Source organism: Cyprinodon variegatus, unplaced genomic scaffold, assembly GCF_000732505.1.
Source record: "Cyprinodon variegatus isolate N-32 unplaced genomic scaffold, C_variegatus-1.0 Scaffold118, whole genome shotgun sequence".
NCBI classification, from domain to species: domain Eukaryota; kingdom Metazoa; phylum Chordata; class Actinopteri; order Cyprinodontiformes; family Cyprinodontidae; genus Cyprinodon; species Cyprinodon variegatus.
The window spans coordinates 74442-98450 of record NW_015150571.1 but is presented as its reverse complement, the minus strand read 5'-3'; the positions used below and the strand labels follow the sequence as shown (position 1 = coordinate 98450).

General features: G+C 37.9%; 1 protein-coding gene across 1 annotated transcript; it reads left to right on the top strand.

The window, feature by feature from the left end:
- Positions 1-22582, top strand: gldc (glycine dehydrogenase (decarboxylating)). Its single transcript, XM_015375406.1, has 25 exons — positions 1-398; positions 516-594; positions 4052-4187; positions 4583-4747; positions 4905-4982; positions 5200-5347; positions 5709-5905; positions 6003-6099; positions 6245-6350; positions 7353-7492; positions 8048-8128; positions 8226-8323; positions 10203-10287; positions 10378-10419; positions 12252-12394; positions 14344-14419; positions 15676-15801; positions 17211-17360; positions 17923-18035; positions 18194-18335; positions 19304-19415; positions 19499-19594; positions 19666-19838; positions 20024-20104; positions 21719-22582. Exons 1-25 carry the CDS (start codon positions 108-110, stop codon positions 21857-21859), a joined length of 3096 nt encoding a protein of 1031 aa, XP_015230892.1. The 5' UTR covers positions 1-107; the 3' UTR covers positions 21860-22582.
- Positions 22583-24009: the final 1427 nt, after the last annotated feature.

The window sequence follows — 24009 nt, the reverse complement described above, 5'->3', positions numbered from 1 at the left end:
TGTGCCGTTTGAAAGAGTTAGTAATAGGCGATCTCCGCGCACAGTGGAGGGAAGGGGGTCACTGTTTTTTTTTTCCAGCCATCCTCGCCCTGCACAGTGATCTAGAAATGCAGAGCTGCGCTAAGTCGTGGAGTTTCTTTGTGTCCAAGTCGGTGAGTCGGTGCGCACCGTGCAGGCGGAGCAGCTCTGCTTGGAAAGCTCAGAGCAGGATCCGGCTCCAGCGCAGCTCAGCGTCCCTAACAACAGCAGGAGCAGCAGCCCGGGGTCTCTCTACCTCTGCAGCCGCCTCCTCCAGGCAGATAGAGCGCATTTTACCCAGACACGATGACTTTGCAGAGAGGCACATCGGTCCAGGTGAGAGGGAGAAGAGAGAAATGCTGGATGTTTTGGGACTCGAGGTAAGATTATTATTATTTTTTTCATTCATCCTGCTTTATACAGTTTAACTTAAACTCATCTAAGAACAGGAAATTCTTTTATTGCTTTTGATTGATTGAAATGCTTTTTTTTCACAGTCAGTCGACCAGTTGATAGAAAACACAGTTCCATCCTCCATCCGAATTCAGCGCAGTTTGAAGATGGACGATCCAATTTGTAAGTTTAGATAAATTTTTGCACTGATCAAATGAAATCCTCCGACATTTTTAACCTTTAAAAAGCAAAAGCAAACTTAAATAAAGTGGGGGTAGGGAGACTGTGGTCCTCTTTGTCTCCCTCAGCAGCTGGTATTGTGCTCGGCTGTCTCTCCTCATCCAGCCTGCGCTCAATGAAGCCAAGTTTGTGGCTGAAATGTAGGTTGCAGCTCCATTGTGCGCCGCGGAGCGCTCTCCCCGTTAAGTCTTCCTTTGAACATATTAGGAGTTGTTTTTGCGAAGCAGCACCAATCTCCTGATGGGAAGCCGATGCTCATAGGATGGCAACTGGAGTGTAAAGTTTAGCCCTGAGCTCCGGTCCCACGTCCAGTTCAATCTGGTTGCAGCCTTCACATTACATCACATTCCTAATAAGGTGACTTTACTGGGATCTGCATTACAGACTGACCTCAATATCTCTTCTGCTCAGCGTTTCTACATCAGGATGCAGCTCATTTCCAAAAGTTTATTTTGTAAGGAAACAGAAGAATATAAAGAGAAATTCAAGACATGATTCAAGAATAAACAGCTTCATCTATTGTTTACTAAGCCACTGTCTTTTATACTGATGAACATTAAGCCTGCTTTCATAAAAGAAGGCAATTTCATATAGATATATATACACAGAAACATTATTTTAACATTAATTTGCAAAAAAAAACATTTATTTTTTATTTTACAGGGAGTCACTGATTGAATTTCTGTAACTGAGTCAGTAGCCATCAAAATTATGTCACAACAAAAAGCTTAGATTAAAAAAAGGCTCGTTACAAATATTGAAAGCATAAGATACATACCTGTATGTATAATGTTTGGTCATATGGATAAAAGAAGATTGAGCTACTTGGACAATATTCAAGCCAATTAGGTAGGCTTTCAATCATGAGCATAGCTGTTAAGTACGGTAATGGTGGCATCATGTTATGGAGATCTGTCAGAGCAAATAGATACAAAAAAAGATAGAATTTGCAAATATTGAAATGTTTAAAAGAAAAACTTTGAATTTCTGACACAACTATTGAAATTATATGTGATCATGGTTAGTTTGATTTGATTGCTAATGAGGTTTTCTCAGGTTATAAGACTTTATTTTTTATTCGCCATAGATACCACACTATCAAGTTTTTCCAAATAAAATTACCAACTGATTTGAGTTAGAAATATAATAAAAATCAGCTGTTTCTGAAAAAAAAAAAATCAGGATGATTATAGTTATCTATAATGTTTTTATACATAGAGGTCTGCCAAAGTAATATAATTAAAAGACATAATTTCAAGAGCTCATTAGAGAAACATTAAGCCACATTAGTGAGTGTCACCTTTTTGTTTTAAACCATAGATATTTCTGAACCAATAAATGCATCTTCCTAGTAGGCAAAGATAATGTGCAGTGTGCTCCTTTTAGCCAGCTGACATGGAGTGCACAGAAACAGGTGGGGGAGGGGTGGTGTTTTGTAACTCATTGTTTCACACAGCTGGAAGCTAACCCTCCCAATTTTCTTTTGTTTGGTGTTAGAAGTACTATTAATCTTAAGAACAGTAACACAGGAAATCTTACACATTATTATACTTTAGTGCAATTTTATATCAAGCCTTCTATATGTATTGTTTTTTGTTGCTTTTTTAAAATGTTGACTCTTTTACTTTTCCCCCCTCAGCTGAGACAGAATTATATATTAAGGGGAAAAGTGCTTTAACAATTTTAATTAAAGATTTACTTGGTATGAATTAATTTATTTAAGCTTATGGATTCCTTTTTTAAAGTTTTTCTGAATGACCCAGTCACTCCGATCTGGCCTTGTGCTGACCCATGCTGACTCTGTCAAGTTTCATAAAGCGGTAAACCATGCTGAAAGAATAAACTAGAGGTTCTGCTGGTTTTTCTGCTTGTTCAGCTTTGAAGGGCTTTTCCTTTGCAAAGCCAGCTAGGGATTCTCTGTCCAACAATAGACCTCCTGGATGGTCCTGAATCAGAATTTTTTCCCTCCTGCCCTGCAGAACTCTAGTTCATGGGAAAGTATGGTAGTTTTTCTTGACAAAATAGACTAGCATCCACATATTTAGCAAATTTAGTTCCATATTCTTATATTGACACATCATTTTCAGATCTATGTTTGTTGTTGTACATCTACAAACATTAATGTGCACCTTTTTGATAAGAAAATGGCTGCACACATCCAGTTGTTCATTCTCACCACTGTGGACCATGGGTAAAGTTTCTTCTCCTAAAAGCAGGAGTAATCAGGACTTTTGTCCATTTTTTGTTGTTGCTAGGCAGCTGGGAAGGCCAGAGGAATCTGAAGCTGGGTGTGTGCTGGCAGACATTTTGACAAGAACTGAGAAAAAGGAATCCCCAGATGCTTTTTTTTGTTGCATGATAATTTGCTGCATTTAAGACAGATCAGGGTGGGTCGCTATTATTATAAATAAAAACATTATCTTGAGTTTCAGCAGCATTGCTACTATGATAGAAACTGTATGCATGGTGGACCGTATCTTGGGATCTCTGAGTCAAAGTTAGTCTATTTGGTTTTCTCTTAACATCTAGAACAGTTCGAAAGTGTTTAAAAAGTCACACAGAGCCTTATAGTATTTTATCGGGCTTTAATGTGATTGAGCAGCACAAAGACATCCAGCATTTTTAATTAAAAGGAGAAAGATGCTTTTTTTCCTTATCCTTATGTATAACATAATTTCTGAAAAGTGTGGCGTATATGTATCTTTGGTCATCTTACATCTATAAATTAATGTTTTTGCTTTCTCTTTTAAAAAATAGCTCCACCATAGCTAGATTGGATAGTGAGCCTCTAAAGAGGATAGACCCGTATCCAACGCACACATAGTTAAAATCAGATATTCACATAATATTCATCCATTCAAACTGACATTGAAACCTTTTCCCTGTTTAGCTCGTCCAGTTCTGGCAATTTTGCTAAATCCCAGAGTTTTTTGTCATATTCTTAAAACTCAGAGAAACAAATCCCCATAAAATATATAGAAGTTTGTTGTTACAATATGTTGTAAAACTTTAAAGGAGTTTTAATACTTTTGGAGGCCACTGTAAATTGTTTAACTTGTGGTTAAATTTTCCTAATCTAAACTTTGTGGACTTCTACTCATGAACCTACTGTATCATCATCCTCATCATGTGAAGCAGTCAGTCTTTCACATGGGACACGAAGTGCTTTTAATCAGATCTTAATGCAAGACTTGATTGCATTTGCCGGGGGTTTGATGTTCAGTCTTTCTACTTAGATGTTTCAAATATAGTTAATTAAATGTACTACTATTCATCTTTTGGTAGATCAATTTCTTTAAATAATTCAAATATATAATCGTAATAGTAAATGATATTCCATGTAATAAGTATATATTTGGAAAAATATGTAATGGCTGCTTTTTTCATTTTTTTTTTCTAGGTGAAAATGAGATTCTGGAGGCTTTGCAGAAGATTGCTGCAAAGAACAAAGTTTGGAGGTCCTATATCGGAATGGGCTACTACAACTGCTCTGTACCGCCACCCATCCAGCGCAATCTCCTGGAGAATGCAGGCTGGTGAGGGTCCTTAGCTAAAACTTGATCTAAATCGTGAAAGTCGCGTGAGGCTGTTATCTTGTCATGCAAAGCCAATTGGTTTATGAGTTTTGGTTCCGTGCTTTAAGCTTAATGATTGCAGCGTGCAACGTGCCTTTAATCTGAGGCCTTGTGATTTGTCTCAAGTAAAAATAGATGATGCACGTCTGTCCAGCTTTCTGCTAGACAAGATTCTCTTTCAACCAAATCCAAGCCAGCCATCCCTGTCCATGTTTTATCTGAACTCCCCTGTCCATGAGGAGATGTACAATGCATTCCACAGGCCGTCCTGCACCCGTGATTAACAACAACTTTGGCCTATTGTTCTCGTGTCCGAACTGGTTCACTTGATTGACTGCGAGTTTTTTTGTCCTCAGGGTGACTCAGTACACGCCTTACCAGCCAGAGGTCTCTCAGGGCCGCCTGGAGTCCCTTCTCAATTATCAGACCATGATCTGTGACATCACAGGCATGCCTGTGGCCAACGCTTCACTGCTGGATGAGGGGACAGCCGCTGCAGAGGCCATGCAGCTCTGCCACAGGTATAAAAACTCCAACCTGTTGGAAACCTTAAATATCTCAGATTAAGGATTCCCTCTGTGAGTAGTGTGTAGGCTTTGATGCATATTAAAAATACCATGTGGTTGAAGATTTATCTTTGGTTATTGAAGCTGCAGTCTGTTGTTTTGTTTTTCACAGACAGAACAAGAGACGAACCTTTTACATCGACCCGCGTTGCCATCCTCAAACCATTGCTGTGGTGCAGACCAGAGCTAAGTATGTCCAACAAAATTCATAGAAAAATATTTAGATCATGTGAGCAAAATCAAAAATAAGTAAAAAATAAATAAAAGAAGTGAATGAAATGTCAGGTGATGTTGCTAATCTGTAGATTACCATGAAATAAAAATTATAAATACTCTATTCTCTGTTAGTTTAGGAGTTAAACATTAAATCTACATCAAACGTTTTTTGTTTTTCTTTTGGTTTGCAGCTACATTGGAGTGAAAACAGTTCTGAAGCTGCCTCATGAGATGGACTTCAGTGGAAAGGATGTGAGCGGTGTGCTCTTCCAGTATCCAGACACTGATGGCAGAGTAGAGGACTTTACTGCCCTGGTAGACAGAGCTCACAAGGGAGGGGTAAGACAGCTTTTAGCTCAGAAACCCTCAGGTTTATTTCGTGAAACAAGTCTTTAAGTAAAACATTGTTTTTTTTTTACATCATGTGGATATAAGAGTCTATATTGGCTGTTTTTTATAATATTTTAAAAGCGAATACCACCTTAAATAGGATCATGGTCCCTATGCAAAAGGACATTTCATGTGAATATCTTTTTTATTTATTTATATATTTCATTGAATGTCTTGTTTGACAGAACATTACAGGTTTCCCTATAAAGCTTCAGTTGATGATTCCCTTCAAAATGCACCAAAGCCCACCTAAAGGGCTTTTGCTTAAGAATCCTGTTGAGTGCAAATGTTTTTTTCCATTTTTTCTCAGGCCTTGGCTTGTTGCGCCACTGATCTGCTCGCTCTCTGTGTTCTCCGTCCCCCTGGAGAGTTTGGAGTTGACGTTGCGCTAGGTAGTTCCCAGAGGTTTGGGGTTCCCCTCTGCTATGGTGGCCCACATGCTGCCTTCTTTGCAGTCAAAGACAACCTGGTCCGGATGATGCCCGGTAGAATGGTGGGAGTCACCAGGTGAGAAACAACTGGTGCAGTTTTTGAAGCGTCTGTTTTTGTTTCGGGATAAAAAAGGTTGTTCTTTAAGAATGTATTTTTTTTCCCGTTATTTCAGGGACGCCGCTGGTAAGGAGGTGTATCGTTTAGCTCTGCAGACCAGAGAGCAGCACATCCGCAGAGACAAGGCAACCAGCAACATTTGCACAGCACAAGTAAGACCCTGCTTAAGTTTAGTCAATCTTACATTAAAGTGTTTTAAAAAAACGAGCAGCAGTTGCCGCTGGTTGTTGCTATAGCTTTTGAATTGAAAGAAATTTTGCCAAAGTTTGAGCAAATAATGAACTTAATTTCTTGAAGGCTCTACTTGCGAACATGGCAGCCATGTATACACTGTATCATGGTCCACAAGGACTTAAACACATCGCTGAGAGGACTCACAATGCTGCTCTGATCCTTGCTGAAGGTACATTTTCACTGCAGAGGTTTTCAAATCTGATGCTATATGGGTTGATATGACATAATATATCACAGAATCCTTAGTTACTGGAAACTGACTAATAAAACAAGAGAAGAGATCAAGACAATGATAAAATCCACCTTAGGAAGCTTCTCTGGGTCCCCTGGGCTTCCACCTTGGGACCAACTACTCTACAGAGCACAGTGCTGGTAGTGCTATTGTGCCATTTTCATGCATTTGGAGAAGGATAGTGTTTTGCATTATTATATAAATATATGGATCTATCTAAGAAGACTGAAATTGATGCTGGAATTTTGGAAAAGCTATAGCAGACTTTTGCAAGTCAGGAAACCACTGAGGTTTGTTCTGTTACCCAATTTTACCGACATGCTTCTCTCCACTCTTTGCAACATGAAAGGACACTATCACAGAAAGAAATTTTCCCGTACAATGTGTGCAATTGGTAGAAAAAAAAGCAAAACATCAGAAAGGCAAAGAAACGCTTTATTCCCTTGATTTTCTTATTCTTTTACACAACTGTATTGAATCTGTGCTTGGGGCTGGTTAAGTGACTATAGCGTTCCAGTTACGTCCAAATACAACGTTAGGGGAGATTCTGTTTATTTTTGCATCTTGGAACTTTAGAATATATGTACTTCATCATCTACAGTTCAAGGTGTTGTGTCTTTGAGAAGGATTTATCAGCAGTAACTAGAAAATTATTACTGCGTAAGTTAATCTCTCTGCATACTAAGAGAAAAAAATTTGCTCTTTCTAGTTAAGTTATATATTTTACAGAAACTTTTAACAGATAGATTATCTAGAATGTGGGGTCCACAAGGTTATCAGAATACCCCTGTTATTTTGCATGTTTTTATATTTCCAGTTGAATAAATGGTGATTTCAGCTGTATGCATGCTCTGTATTGTTTTAAAGTTTATAGTAGGACTAATCTAAAACAAATGGTTAGGCCAAATTTAAACATTTCCCATCTTCACTTTGTTTCAGGGCTAAAGAGAGCGGGCCATCGCCTGCACAGCGACATGTTTTTCGATACCCTGAAGGTAAACTGTAGTGTGGCTGCCAAGGACATCCTGGAGAGAGCTGTGCAGAGACAGATAAACCTGCGGGTCTACTCCGAGGGAGTGGTGAGAAAAGGGCATTCTATTAAAGTGAAAAGTGGGTGATTCAAGCGGGTGGGGGTGGGGATTTCTGGTCTAAACATGCTCAAAGTATTTAGATCTACAAAAAAACCCCCCGCCAAAATGAAACAGAATTAGCCAGGAGGCAACACAACAATAGTGTTTCTAATAAAAAAAGGTGCAGTTTGCTTTCCTTATGTATCAGAACAGCAAATGCTGAAGGTTAACAACAGTCATTAATGAATTCCAATCCTTCCAGTCATGAACCTGCAAATGATTGAAAACCTGACATGACTGGCTTTGCATCAGCTTTATGAGACGATAGTGACAACAGTTCTTTCAAGCATTCTTCTCCATTAAAATAACAAAAATTATTAAGCTGGTATCAAACATGCATGAAGAGTTAAATATGGTATCATATGTCAGATTTGCTTTTATATAAGAGAAAGCATAAGTTAAACTGTTACCTTGATGTGTGCATGATTGTATTTTAACTACTAGTTTGCTTTACACACATGCATGTTGTCCATGTTTAACTGTTATTTTAATCTCTACACACAGCTGGGAGTCTCTTTGGATGAAACAGTGACTGAAAGAGACTTGGATGACTTGCTCTGGGTCTTTGGTTGTGAATCTTCAGCTGTACGTTAAACCTTGAATTTATTTGCTTCTGAAATAATAGATAATTAAGGTTGCTGTTTTATCACCTGGTTTTAATGTAAAATGTTTCATTTTAAAGGAGCTGATTGCTGAGAAGATGGGCGAGCGAGTGAAGGGGATTGTGGGAAGTCCTTTTAAAAGGACAAGCAAGTTCCTGACACACCAGGTCTTCAACAGGTTGGTCACCAGTTTCTCATCAATCCCTTTAATGGAGTAAATTACAGAAGTATTCACAGCCTCTTACCTTACCAGACTACAGGAAAATTTGAAAAACTTAATCCCAGGATGAGATATTAAACATAATCCAAGCTTTCAACATCTATTAGAGCACCATTTAATTTATTACACCAAGACAAGGAGGTCCATGTTAGAATTGTGGGTAAGGACAGTATTAATCAGAGATGCAGCCAATAGACCAGGGGTCTGCAACCTGGGGCTCGCGAGCAGCATGTGACATTGTAGGATTCACTTCTCCTGGATGAGCAGGTAGCAACATGGCTTGCAATGTGTTGTTAGTGAAAACAATTCCTCACACTGAGCATGCATCCAGCAACAGAGAGGGGGAAAAACTCCCTTTTAACAGCAAGAAACCCCCAGCAGAGCCAGGCTCAGTCTGAGTGGCCTTCAGTGGAGGTGACATACAGACATACTAAATGAACAAAGAACCACCGATCCATAAATACTTTCTGTTAGAAAAGGCTAACGGTAAACTAACTCCATAGGTGGACTAGTTTCTCAGGGAAAGAAACAGATAAGCAGACGAGGTCTGAGCCAGTTTTCATGTTAAAAGGGGTTAAATAGTGCACATACAGCTAATCACAGTAAACGCTAAATCGACAGCTATTTCCCAGAGAGACACAGGACTAAGCACTAAAAAACAGGCCTAACTCTATCATCTATAGCAAAGGTGTTACTGCCAGCAGCCCGGCCGATATTCTCTCTAGGATTGTGTCACAGACATACAGGCCAGATGAGAAAATATGAAAAAGCAGAGAGAGCATCAAGTAAGACGTTGAACTAACAAATGCTGCAGATTTGGAGAATAGAGATAGAATGAAGTAAATAGATGGAAAGTGGTCCCTATGTCCTCCAGCATTACAAGTCTTTAGCAGCATAACTATAACGTTAGCTCAGGATAACTGGAGCCAATTTAACACAGGCTCTGTCAGAAAGGAAAGTAAGCCTCATCTTAAAAGCTGACAGGGTGTCTGGTAGTTGGTTCCACTGCCTCCCATTGTACTTTTAGAAATTCGTGGAACCACAAGTAAACCTGAAGATTGAGATCAAAGTGCTCTGTTATAAGCATAAGGAATGACAAGATATCTGATATAAGATGAAGCTAGGCCAAGGCTTTATAAATGAAAAGGAGGATTTTAAATCCTTTATTTGGCAGGAAGCAAATGAAGGGAAGCTAAGATAGAAGAAATGTGATCTCTCTTTTTAATTTTCATCAGAACTCTGGTTGCAGCATTTTGGATCAGTTGAAGGGTTTTAACTACATTTTGTGGACTTCCTGATAGTAAAGAATTACAATAGTCCAGCCTTAAAGTAACAAATGCATGGACTAATTTCTCAGCATCAATCCCGGACAGGATAGTTGTAATCTTTGCAAAATATCCTGAAATGAAAGAAGGAAATTCTAGAAACCAAAATACTGCTATTATTTTTATCAGAACTTTGATGTCTTATGTTGAAGCAATTTTAATAATGGCATTTTCCCCATCTTTTCATATCAGAAGAGTATCTGGATCTCATATTTCCATCCGTGTTTGGCAAATTTAATCAGTGCAGGATTACTGAAGGAAACATTCTGTTGCTAAATGAACTGAGAGATTAAACACTCCTCTTAAATGTCTCCCTTGGTTTCTAAAAGTAGACCTTATCACCTTTATTGGAGCCATAAAGCCTGAGTCCATTTATTCTTCGACATAACTGATATGTGTTAAAATGCTTTGTCATCAACTCTAAATGGCCTGTTTGGTTTTAGTTCAGCAGCATTTTGGCTGTTTGTTACCTCATTTATATCTTTGTGTGATGTTTAAATCTATTTACTCAGTTACCACTCTGAGACCAACATTGTTCGCTACATGAAGCGGCTGGAAAACAAAGACATTTCCCTGGTGCACAGCATGATACCACTGGTTAGTCTTAAAAAACACACTGATATGTATATGAATACCTGAAATGTATTTTCTAATAGTGGATTCAAGTTTTTTTTTTTTTTTTTTTAGGGCTCCTGCACAATGAAGCTCAATAGCTCATCAGAGCTCATGGTGAGTTGATCAGAAAATGCTCTATTTTTGCCAGCGCTCCTTATAAAGATGCCTGAAGTAATTTCCTCTTCTATCACAGCTGTATAATTACACTCAGGGAAATACTGATAAATGTAACTTTGAATTTGAGTAGATTTATTCTGGGTGTAAAGATATCCTGTACTAAATAATAGTTATATTCTCAACTAAGAATTCAGTTTAAAATTACTATAATTTATGCATTTAAAAATTACTAAACTTTACGGGCTGCTCAGTGGAGCAGTGGGTAGCACCGCTGCCTTGCAGCAAGGAGGTTCTGGGTTTGATCTGCATGGAGTATGTTCTCCCTGAGCATGCGTGGGTTCTCTCTGGGTACTCCAGCTTCCTCCCACAGTCCAAAAGAGTGACTGTTAGGTTAATTGGCTTCTTTAAATCCTCCTTAGGTGTGTGTGAATGGTTGTTTGTCTCTGTGTTGCCCTGCAATGGACTGGCGACCTGTCCAGGGGTGTACCTTGCGACCCCACTAGGGATTAAGCGTGTTAGAAAATGTATGGATGGATAAACTTTATACTTTAAATGGTCCAAATATATTGTTACTATTAACATACCGGTATGTGTAATAGAGGTCAGTTTGCCTTAGCACTGTGTAGAATGGGAATGATATGAGAAAATTACATTAACGGATTTGGTTTTTGTATAAGAGATAGTATAAGTTACGCTGTTGTCATTAGTCAGTAAATTAAAATGTTACGAAGATTCTCTTAAATCTGCTTTACTGGAAGTGGATGCTTAGCATAGGGACTTCCTGACCTTCTTATCTGCTGCATAAAAGCTACACAGTTTCCCACAATTCATTGCATGACCAAATGCAAAGACACATTTCACACTGCTCCAATACGCAACAGAATACCGACAAGCAAAAACACTTTTTTTTTAACTTTTAAAAAAGAAAATCAGCTTTGATTATACTGTTATTTGTCGGATGCAGAAATGGCCAGACATGATACAAGTTTCCAGGATGTTAAGAGAAGAGCCCTCTCTATGTAAGAACTATATTAGTCAATATCAATTTAAAATAAGTTACTTTAGTAGTGAAAAACATGTGTGCTGAAATTTAAATTTGGTTAGATATTGTTTTTATGTTTAAAATCATAGAAACTATTGAGACTCAGAATTCATTTAGTTTAGATAAATAACAGGCGTATGCCGATCTGACAGCGTATGCTGTTCTGACAGAACAACGAAGCTATTTTCCTGCCTACGATTCTGATCCCACTGTTGGTGAAAGAATAGGAGCTATGGGGAAAAAATGCATGATTCAGATGAATGGTAAGAAAATGACTTTAGTGTCACATCATGCAGGAAAAAAGAAAGTCCAGGATTAGATGTTAAATCTTTCCTCTATACCCCTATCAGTTCTAAAAATATATAGATTTATTTTCCTAGAAAGGAAATAATTTTATGAAATGAATATGAAAATAATAATATTTTCACATTCATAATATTCACACTATTATGAATATTATAGAATGCTATAAAAATATATAGACATGTACTAATTATAAATTTGAAGCAGTGAGTTTAATAATGAAGAAAAAATAAATAAAACTAGGGTGGGCATTTATTATTTATAACAATAATAATGATAATTCATTAAAACTTTATAAAACTCTGACATGCCTCATTTTAAGGCTTTACCCACATCTTTAACAGAGGTGTTAATGAGCGTAGGTTGTAGTACAACTTCATCCTCTTCAATATATACGATATGAAGATTCTGCTTCCTTGTTTGATTTACTGGTTTAAAATGATTAGTTTTTTTATAGCTTTCTCATTGCGTTCTCATTCCTTAGCCCATCACCTGGCGAGAGTTTGCTAACATCCATCCCTTCGTTCCTCTGGATCAAGCTGAGGGCTACCAGAAACTTTTCAGGCAGCTGGAGAAGGATCTGTGTGAAGTGACGGGTTACGATAAGATCTCCTTCCAGCCAAACAGGTGATTTCACAGATTTTTACACAATTCATTTTTTTTATGATGTCTACACCTAAGGCAATTCATCTCAAGTTCCACAAAAAGAAACAAATCACCTATCTGGCTTATATACTGTAAAACTTTGAATAACTTTGATGGATATAGAGGATTTAAGGAGTGACGACCAGATTCTGATTTAAAAACAACATATTTCTCTCATAGTATATATTTTAAATGTTGAATATTATTCCTCAGTTTCTGGTAGTTTGTATTTATTGATATTAAGATAAAGAGATTAAAAGTTGATATCAGGTTTAACCTAAGTGTAAAACTTTGGGGTTTATTCCAATGTTTTTGAGTTGATCTTTGAAGAAAAACCTGTTATCTTTAAAATCTTGTGTATTTCTCTTAACCTCTTAACATCAACTCATTTTGGGTAATCCTCACCTATTTTGCATACCCAAATGGAAAAGCAAATGACTTAGGAACTGTAAGCCCAAATTACATGTGCAATACATTATTTGAAAGCTAACACCCTCTAGTTTCTGAATATATAAATTAAAATTGGGTGACTAGAGCACAGACCAACCTGCATCAGTTCAAACATGACTCAAAGTTGTTTTTTTTAATTCTCTGAAATGAGAAATTTTTTGAACAGCAGTAATAAAGACATTCTTGAGAAAAGGCAGGTTTTACTGTATTATATTTGTTCTATTAACCCTTTTGGGGTTTTGAACTTTTGGTGTCAGCTTGAAACTGCACGCAATGACTCTATCTGCTGGTAAGAATTTTACCGGTGGGATTTTATGTAATCTGAATTATTATCCCCACTTAAGGTCCACCGGGTCGCCAGCGACCTGGTGGGTTTTAGTAGGGTAAATGAGTTTGCAGTTGTGAGGTAAAATGCATTCTGAGTTGAGCCGATCTAAGGATGTGGGCTGCATGCACAATGAGACACTTACCAAATCCTGTCAAGTCTTGTCTTTATCACAGATAGCCTTACTGAGAGATATTGAACAGAGATTCTGCAGCCTTTTGCAATCCTTTATCTCCACATTTTCAGAGCAAACTATCTTCGAAGGCACAAATGCTCAACCTCACTAAGGACATAGAGGAGGTTTTGTTGGGGTTTCCAGAATTTAGAAGTGGAAATAATGAAATAGCTGCTCCTTTGTCCTGGCCTCAGCTCCAGTACTACCAGATAGACTGATTTAGGACAAAATGACTCTGAAATAGAATGCAACCCCACAGACTGGTGACCACCATGCACAGGTCCTAGTCTGCTATGGTTACATACAGCTCCTCTACATCCTCTATGTTAAATCATTTATTTGCTAAGTTGCTCCTATGTCTTGTTTCTTAAAACTTTAATCGGAGAATAAGAGTCAGTTGCAGCACAAGCTGTTTGGGAGAGAAGATTTGGCCCAGAATCTTTTGTTCAAATGCATTTACTCTTAAAATAACTGTCGTTTTTATCAATGTATAGACCACAAATGGATTTAGTGGTACGTCTCATATTTTCTGTCTCATCATGAATAATTTACCTTGATGGCATTACTTGCATCATTTCTAACATAGTTCTCCTTAGTTTGCAGCTATGGTAGATGGTTTTGAATATTGAATTATGTAATTAAAACCAGGACTTGTTTCTTTTTTTTATTTAGCTTTTTTATTGATACAGCTGATTTATTCACACATTATCAGTTTGAGGTCTAAATAAATCAATTCTCAGCCACTATTCTTCAGTCTTACATCAGGAGCTTCATGCTTCATGCATTTCTAGGTGACTCCTGATAAAAGTGCACACCCACCTTTCCTGTTATCAGCAGTGTTGGCCAAGAGGTTTATCATGGAGTTAGTTTTTTTCATCCTCTGTCTTTTGCTCTCTTTGTACGATAGACTGTTCTTTGGACTTTGACAGGCTTAATATTGTGAGATTCATGACCTTAGTGTGTTTGTCTTGTTTTTTCCAGTGGTGCTCAGGGGGAATACGCTGGCCTGGCTGCCATCAAAGCTTACCTAAACTCAAAGGGAGAGCACTTCAGAAGTGTAAGTGTGCTCATGGAATGAAGAATCAGTCTAATTAAATAAAACTATACAGAGAAAATCTGATCCATCTCTATGCAGCTAGAACAATGTAGTAAGATTTTTTTCAGTCACTTCTGATATCTAAATAGTTAAACATAAAAATGGCACCGCATCTTAAGGAGCTAGGCTGCATCTAAAAGTTTATTAGATAGAAGCCGCTCTGCACAGATAGAAGAATCATTCCTACCCACAGCTTACTGTGAGATTAAATACAAAAAGCTGAAACTTCATCTAATAATTTACTTCAAATTAAATAAGTCATTAAAGGAACCAAAGATTGCAAGAGTGAAACGGAAATGATTCCTCAAGGGCTGCACGCATTAAAACTAAAATAACAAAAAATCTAGAAAATAATAAAAAAATTATAATGTGTGATTACACATCTAATGATAAAATATCACGTATCACCTTTACTTTCCCTGATTATGCAGATTCACTAACGTCAACAGGTTATTATAGGACATTTTTCGAAGGTTCCTGGATTTATTATTGGCTTCTAATGCAGGTCGCTTTGACATCACAGATTAACATGATTTAGGCATGATTGCCTTCCGTATCCCAACATGCTGATTGGCTGCAGGATGTCGATAAAACACGGCCTCAGATTAAAGACCGGCTGACTCCAGGATTTCTTTCTTTTTCTTTTTTTTTTTCCTCCCGCCTTTGTTTTCAATAGCTTCCTCATAAGTACATCTTAGATAGCAGACTGATCCCTGTTAACAGTCAAGGTCCAATCTGACAACAGTGCAAACAAAGGGGCTGAAAGCGATGTGATCCAACCACAGGCCATCCACCTTCAAGATTCCATATTTGGATGTTTTAAGACTCCACCAGTTGAGTATCTGTTAACTTTGGCCGACCTACAGGTCTAAGTGCCCCACTGTTCTTTGTGACCAAGTTGCAAAATGCCAGAAGTGTCGTCCTAATAAGGAAGGAAATCAATTAGTCGCATACAGACAGGTTACTCATTAGTACCAGGGGTGAGTGCTGTGCAGCAGAAAACAAGAAGCTGTAGTTTCCCTTATGAAGCCCTCCAGTTGGAACAAAACTCTAATCTAAATGTTATTTTTTCACCTCTGATTTTGATGCATATTTAAATAGCTTTAATTCATATAATATTACAGAAATAAGTCAATTAACCAACCCTTTGTTGGCCTTCCATCCTTACAGCTTACTCTGCTTTTTGGTATTCACTTTACCATTTCCTGTTGCTTCAGGTCTGTCTCATCCCAAAATCAGCTCATGGCACCAACCCAGCCAGCGCTCAGATGGCGGGCATGAAGGTTCAGGTGGTGGAGGTCGACAAAGACGGCAACATAGATCTGGCCCATCTCAAGGCTCTGGTGAGAAACAGCCACAGTTGGAAGATAAGAGCTGCAAAGAGTGATTAAAACATTTTGCAAACATATAAAACCAACACTAAGTAACTATTAAAGCTTCAGAAAATATCTTTCAGAACTTTTGTGATTATATGTCGACTAGCAACTAGTTGAACTAACAACTTTGAGGAGAGTGGCTGTAACCCTGCCACACAAAACAACCTTAAATATGCAGACTGCTTTACCTCATATATCACTTTCCTCATTCATTATAAAGACGGAAGTCGATGCGCCTAAATATCCCTGAGAGACTGTATATTCGTGCATTTTGTGCAGGGTTGATATTCAGGCAATTTTGTGCACTTCTGTTGGGATCTATATCTGTATTTACTCTGAAAATATCAAACATAGCATTATATTTATCTGCCTCCAGTCTCTAAAGTCGTCAGCCCATCAGTTGCTGCCCCTCATGGGAAATTTTCTTTCTTCAGGCAAAACAATATAGCTTTTGTCCACTAGGGGGAGCCAAAATCGACCCAAATCAAACTTTTGTAGAACTGCTTTTAACCACTAATATTTACGCATTTTGTCACATAAAGATCACAATTTCTTTCATTTGGAGTTTATGTGATAGATCAACACAATAAATATTCAGCATATGATGTGCTGATTGAAGTTTAGGGACTGCTGTTCTTAGCAGTTAAAGCTGCAAAATATCTGAGGCATTTGCCTATCTTGAAGCATCAATTTCTGTCCACTGTTGTTTGCAGAATAGCTAAAGCTTATTTAGTTGGGATTGCAAACATGCTGTCATAGATTATCAGCTTCAATTAAGCCATTACTTTGACTAGGCCATTCTTACATATGCATAATATGCTTTGAAATCTACAGCAGCTCTAGATGTATGTTTTTGGTTGTTGACCTATTGGTAGGTAAACCTTTGCCCTGGTCTCATTTTTTATTGAATCTAATTACGCTTGCTTTTTATGCTTTTTATGATGCTTCTATCACCATGTTTCACAGTGGTGTGTTTAGACTAAGCTCCTCTATTTGTATTTTCCCACATAGAGGGTTTTACAAATAGGCCCAAAATGTTTGGTCTCATTGTGTTAATGCTTTACCTGCTCGGTCAAACCGACTTGTTTATCTGTAAAAGGTTTATAAATCATGCATTGTTATCTTTTCACTTCACTATAAAAGGTTACTTTTATTAGGCTATCAAATCCCAATGAAATGCAGAGTTTTTATTGTTAAGATACAAAAGGTGAACAACAGATGTTCAATCTGTGGAAGACTGTATGAGCACTTTGAGTGCAAAAACAAAATCGACCGGATCAGCCGGTTAAACACTAAATGAGATTTTTATAGATTCATATTTATCACAGCGACTCAGTATTTACTTGTGCGATGTTTTTTTTTTTGGGCTGTCCCAGGTGGATAAACACAAGGCCAGCCTGGCGGCCATGATGATCACGTACCCGTCCACATTTGGAGTGTTCGAGGAGAATATCCGAGACGTTTGTGAACTCATCCATGGAAACGGCGGCCAGGTGTATCTGGATGGCGCCAACATGAACGCTCAGGTTAGTTGTAATTGATTTTCTGTTGTGATGAGCAGCAGGGAACCAAACCCTTTATGATAAAGGCTGATAGGAGTCATTGTGCTGTCAATGAATAACATGTTGTCTGTGCAGATAATTATTTGAGGGACAGAAAAAATAGTGTTCTTTAGTCGTATCTTTAGAAAGTTCTGACCTTTCATCAAATTGAGTTAATTGCATAAAGGACAATGTTTTACTCTAGAACTGTCAGTCAGTTCTGTCAATTTTATCTCCCTCTTTCCTTGCAACCTAAATACCATGTAACTTATCTTTGATTCACCATTCAAACTGGAAATTCCTAGAGGACATTTCATTCAAGTGAGAAAGATTGATTAGAAAATAGCTGCAAGAAAAGGTCTAATGTTTTGAACCTCCCAGTATTTACAGTCAATGCAATGATAAAAACGTTTCAAACTGAAGTTTTGGCAGACAAAGCTGAAGGAAGACCAGGTTTACAACACCCAGGAAGAAGTTCATGAAGTCCCATCTGTTGGAGAACTGTTGGTGTTCTTTGCTGTAAGTTTCTCCTTATTGTTGCCTTTAGGTTGGTTTGTGTCGCCCTGGAGATTACGGCTCTGATGTGTCTCACCTGAACCTGCACAAAACCTTCTGCATCCCTCATGGCGGAGGAGGACCCGGCATGGGCCCCATCGGAGTGTGAGTCGCATCCGAACCTTTTCATTAGTGTCTAAGATCCCAGGGAGGGAAGGGCAGACACTTCGTCCTCTACATGCAGGACAAAAAATGTATCTGTTTTTGTATTTTATTTTACGTCTTGTTTAAAACTAAACCTGAATTCATGTTTTGACAACCAGGAAGGCACACCTGGCCCCTTTCCTTCCCAGCCACCCGGTGGTCGCCATGCATTCAGTCAACAGCAGCAGCTCACTGGGAACAATCAGCGCTGCACCATGGGGCTCCAGCGCCATTCTGCCAATCTCTTGGGCTTACATAAAGGTCAGCAGAGAATCTGAACAACCCAAACATTCAGGAAACCTTTTAAAGCACGGAACCCAAACTTTACTCCTCAAGAGTCTATCCTGCAACTTTAAGATGTCCTGAGAAAACCTGAATAAAATATATGTTGGATGAAGTAGATATACAATGGCTGCAAGACATGGGCCCTTTAGGGAATTTCATTAAAAGCCGGTTATTTGATACTTTAGGTGAAATATATTATCTGAATAAGACAGTTTTATCTTGCAAAGAAACAATAAACAAAACTAAAAAGAGACCCGGCTATCACTAAACTATTTGGGATTCTAAAGGTTACTTATGCAGCTACAGAGGAGAAATTATCTCCTAAATATTAATTAAATTATCTGAACTACTCACCTAAAGTACTTCAAGCTTACTACTCATGTAGTACTTAGATCGTCCACTAGAGGGCATAAAGCATAAGGTTTCACAAAGAAGTTTGTATTGTTTTTTTTACTGGGTAAAAACTGACTCCAGTAAATATTTATCTAAAATTGTCCTTGAAGCAACTTTATTACACGGAAAAATTATCTACAAATAAGTAAAAAAAATTCTTAAATTAAGTGTATTTATCCTTAATTTGATTAGATAAATGAGATAATTTGCCAATGGAATGAGTATTTTTACTCTTTAAATAAGATAATTAGATAACGTGCACTAGAAATGCAATTATGTTTTCTTATTTTAAATGTAAATTTTCTTGTTCCATTGGCAAAATGTGTCTTTTACCTCTTCAATCCAAGAACAAATGCACTTATTTTAAGAAAAAATGACTTAACTAGATTTTGTTTTTTTCCAGTGTACCTTTTTTAAAAGTTGTGATTGCATAGTTTTTTAAGAATGTTTTGTCTTTTTATGTTGGATTGTAATGATTTTAAAGCCATATTCTTTTTAGATCAGTTTAATTTGACAAACTGCATTCTCTCCCTGTTGTTTGTTCTGAATAGATGATGGGGTCAAAGGGACTGACTCACGCTACGGAGGTGGCCATCCTCAACGCTAACTACATGGCCAAACGGTTGGAAGGGCACTATAAAATCCTCTTTAAAGGGAGGAAAGGTAAAGCATGTCCGCGTGGAAACAAGTGGCCTCAGGACAAATTGGTTTTAAGTGGTAAACACGTTCGTCTTTGTTTTGGGCAGGTTTCGTTGCACATGAGTTTATCCTGGATGTGAGGCCATTCAAGAAGACCGCTAATATTGAGGCTGTCGATTTGGCTAAGAGGCTGCAGGACTATGGTATGATCAATTACATCTCTTTATCTTTAATTTAAAAAATGCAGAGAATTAAAGATTATTTGTTTGTGCAGGTTTCCATGCACCGACAATGTCATGGCCGGTAGCGGGTACACTCATGATCGAACCCACCGAGTCGGAGGACAAGGCTGAGATGGACCGGTTCTGTGATGCTTTGCTTGCTATCCGTCAGGAGATAGCAGACATTGAAGAGGGAAGGATGGACTCCCGCATTAACCCACTTAAGGTACGCTAGCCTGATTTAATTAAGGAATGAGATGAATAAAGTCTTAATGGTCCACAGTGTGGAAATTAATGTGTGCAAAAACGAGTGGACAAAAGAAATAAAAAATAACAGAGACAGAAATGCAAATGGCTTCTAAGTTCAGTCTCCATGCCTTTGTCTGTGTTTTCACGCTATTTTCTGTTCAGATGGCGCCTCACTCTCTGGCATGTATCTCTTCGTCAAACTGGGACAGACCTTACTCCAGGGAGTTCGCCGCCTTCCCACTGGTGAGTGTCTTCAAGGACCAATGACAAGCGGAGATTCCTGCCTATCATAAAGCATCAGCATCAGTGTATTAACCTGACACCCTGTTCTTAGGTCTTTGTTACCCAGACCTAAAACACCCCTATAAACTCACCTTAGTGTGATTTTTGGTTTGGAATTTATAACTTATTGGAAAATTACTTCTTTAACTTTAGCTCCATCTAGTGGCAAAACATGGGAAACTCCTTTAAATCATGATTAAAACCTAATCTGTTTACATTGACTTAAGACTGTTTTACCTAAATATTAGTTACATTTTCAGTCTCACTTTGCTCTCATTTTTTATCAATGAGTTTATCTATTTTACACAACCATCTTATTTGAATTATTTATTATTGGTCTTACCTGCATGCCACAGCAATGTTTTTTTTTCTCCAGTTTTATCATATACAGCACTTTGAATTGTCCTGCTATGGATATTTGCTGAATAAATTAACCTGTATCCTTTCAACCAGTGACTCACTAAACAGAGACATTGTTCATTTTTCTAACAGTTGTGTTTTTTCAGCCCAACAAGCTTGCAATACAATAATTCATTGAGATACAGCTGGTTCAGATTTGTTCATGTGAATCACAGAACAGTCTGAATTTTCAGTTCAGTTCAGTTTTGGACTTCTTATCAAATTCTTAATTTTACTGAAACTACTCTAGCTTTATCAATGCAAATAATGCCTTACTAAATTTGTCCTACTGGTCATGTTTCGGGGTCAGTAACCTTCAAACCGTTTACCTTTGCTACTGGATGTGCTGTGAGGATTTTAAAGTACTGACTTCCTAATAATAACACCCTGTTCAGGGTCACTGCAATGAAACAAACTATGATGCCAGTTATTTGCTTACCCTGGTTTTCCAGTTACCTTCATGACCATATGGGATTACAGTCCAGCAATGTGGCATACAGGCTCCTTCTACAAACATGTATGAATGGATGGATTACCCTCAGGTGTTTAGGGGAATTGGAGTATGGGACTGTTGTAGGATGCAACCTAATGCAAAACAAGGACTCAAGTCTAAGCACTGCAATAAGTTTGAACACCAGCATCCCTGCCTATAATTTGAGCCATTTGGCCACAATTACAAGAACGATGAAGCTTGCTGTTGGTAGTGTCATACTGCAGGGCTTTTTCAGGCATTAGTGCTGCTGTGCTGCACAAAAAGGATAGAAGAATAGCCCTAAATCTTCTGACTTCACCTCGGACAGACTGCTCAGTGACTGAAGCCAAAGACAGGTTAGGTTGTTCAGAGGATACTGATTCCAACCACATCAAGTCTCTTCTGAAATGGATGAAGTGAGCGAGCAATAAGCTTCTAGCCCTTTTTAAATAATATGTTTGACAATGATTAAAAGCCTACTTCAGAAGGCATTTTAAAATGAATGTATTTAAACTGTCCTGCTCTGAAATAGAGGATTCTGATTTCTAATTGCAGAAAGTTGATGAATATGGACCAAATATGGTAAAAATCGTTTGGTTGAGGTTCAACATTTAAACAAGAGTTTATCCCCGAGAAAAGAAAACAAGGATTTAACTTTGAGTCCTTCATAAAGTCTGATTTATGTTTCCCTTTTCTTTTAACAGCCCTTCATAAGACCTGAGACCAAATTCTGGCCAACCATTTCAAGGATTGACGACATCTACGGCGACCAGAACCTTGTGTGCACCTGCCCACCCATGGAGGTCTATGAGTCCCCATATGAGGAGAAGAGAGCCTCCTCGTAGATGCAGTCAGCAGCGCCGTCTCAATGTCCAGCTGATGTGGACAATAATAAAAGCTCCGACTTCCATCACTTATGAACTCATGGCAACTGTAAGCCTGAAGACAGACCTGCTTGGCAAAGGATGAAAGACTGGAACAAAACTGGCTTTTAAAGAGATGATGGGTTTAAACATCCCATCGACTGTGGTTAATTTCTTCTAACCAATCATGAACCATTCCAGAGTCTGCTCTGTTACCCCAAACATGATTGATCAACTAAAATGGATCAGAAGTAAGATCTGTTGTAGTCTAAAAATGGGACATTGGGGTGAAGGGCTGTATGACTGCGGCAGGGTTGCCTCAGACTCATCCCAACTTGAACTACTGAGAAGGACCAAAGGGTGCAGCTTGTTGCTCCCCAATTTCTCGAAGAAGAAGCTCCCCCCTCAAGCAAATGCTCTCATGACAAACTTCTGATGTCTTTTGATCTCCAACGTCTAGAATACCCCTGATCGCATTCTTCCTACGAAATGGAAATTTTACCTTATTTTTTCCAGATCCCTAAGAAACCTTGGAGATGTAGTTTGTTTTTGTGTTTTGTTAATAATGGACCCGTCTTTGTAAGCTGTTTTTAAGTGTTGTGAAAATGTCAAACTAGTAGAAGAATCTTTTTTCTAATCTAAATAGTTTTTCTATCAAAAACTTTGTCAAAAACAAATTTCTGAATTAAACGTGTTTGTCTTGTTTACCTGTTTTGAAATAAGTAGAAGATAAGCAGCTGTGCAGCAGCATGATGGCTTACATCCTTCAACCCCCCCAACACACACATTTGGAGAAAATATAATTGCCATGAAACAATTTTTTATAGCCATTTAAAAACTTCAAATATAATATAAAAGTTAATTAATCTAAAATAGTAGAGTAAAAAAAAATCTGAGCTTTTAAACCATCCAGCACTGATTTCAGTTATCCACAGTATGAGTCCTTCAAGGAAAAACACTTTCAGTTTGTAAATCTTAAAGATTAAAACTTAAGAACACATGTTTTTTTAAACATTTCTTTTACCCCCTTTTACTGCCAATAAGCATTCACTCCTATGAGTTTAGAGATTGATCACTTAAAATAAAGCAGAAAATTAGTTCTTAGCAGAGTTTCCTTACAAAGGAGAGACCTATTTCATCAAAGATGTGTGGAACTCAGTTTACCCTCAGTTAATCGTCTGCCGATAATCCTAATCTCAACTAATTAGAGTATCATCAACAAAGGATTTCCCTTCTTGCAGATTCTGCAGGTTCTTGCTTGTTTGGTTAAACTGAAATGCTTCACATCAATCAAAGTTGTTTCCAGTAAGTTAAGCCAAGATTTTAGGACTATCAGGATTTAAGTCTCTGTAAAATACAAAAACAAATAAAGTAACAATTATTTAAATTAGAAAACACGTGTTTTTCCATTTTTATTCCTAAAATAAACCATGAAAATCAGTTTTCAGGAGCGCTATTGTTTAAAGAGTCTATGGATGGATCCCATGGTCATTTTGCCACAATAAATTATCCCCAAAAGTCACGGAGAACAACATGAAACCATTTTTTTAAATGCAAGACTTAGATTCCGGGCAAACCCTGTATTTTGTCTCTTCACATTAAAATAAGGACTATAAAAGTAAAACATTTGTTTGCAACTGAGCAAAGTTTCAAATTCAGCCAATAGAATAAACACTTATCAACCACAACATATGCTGCGCTACTCAAGGAAGCCATTTTTTTAGAGAGTCATGACAAAACCAAGAAACAAACTACGTCATATTATTAAGGTGTGGTTTTTATGAAGTGTCAGACCAGATCTGTCTGCACCCATCCTCTACATGAACCGTCTACCAACGAGGAGAAATCCTATTAAAGCAAGACAAGGAGAAACATTCACAAACTAATTTCAATACATTCCTCAGAATAACTGCCCTATTACTCAGCTGAGCCAGAGTTAGCTGCAGGGTTCAACTCCGAGCCCTTCAGGCCTGTAAATACTGAGGAAAACATGGAACTTTCTGGTCTTATATGTACCATGTAAATAAAGCATGTTACAAAGTTAATAGTATTTTGCACCATTTTATTAATGCCACAAAACAAAGCCAGACAAATTAGAAATGTGATTTTGTTTTCCTAAGCCAAGTGGAGAG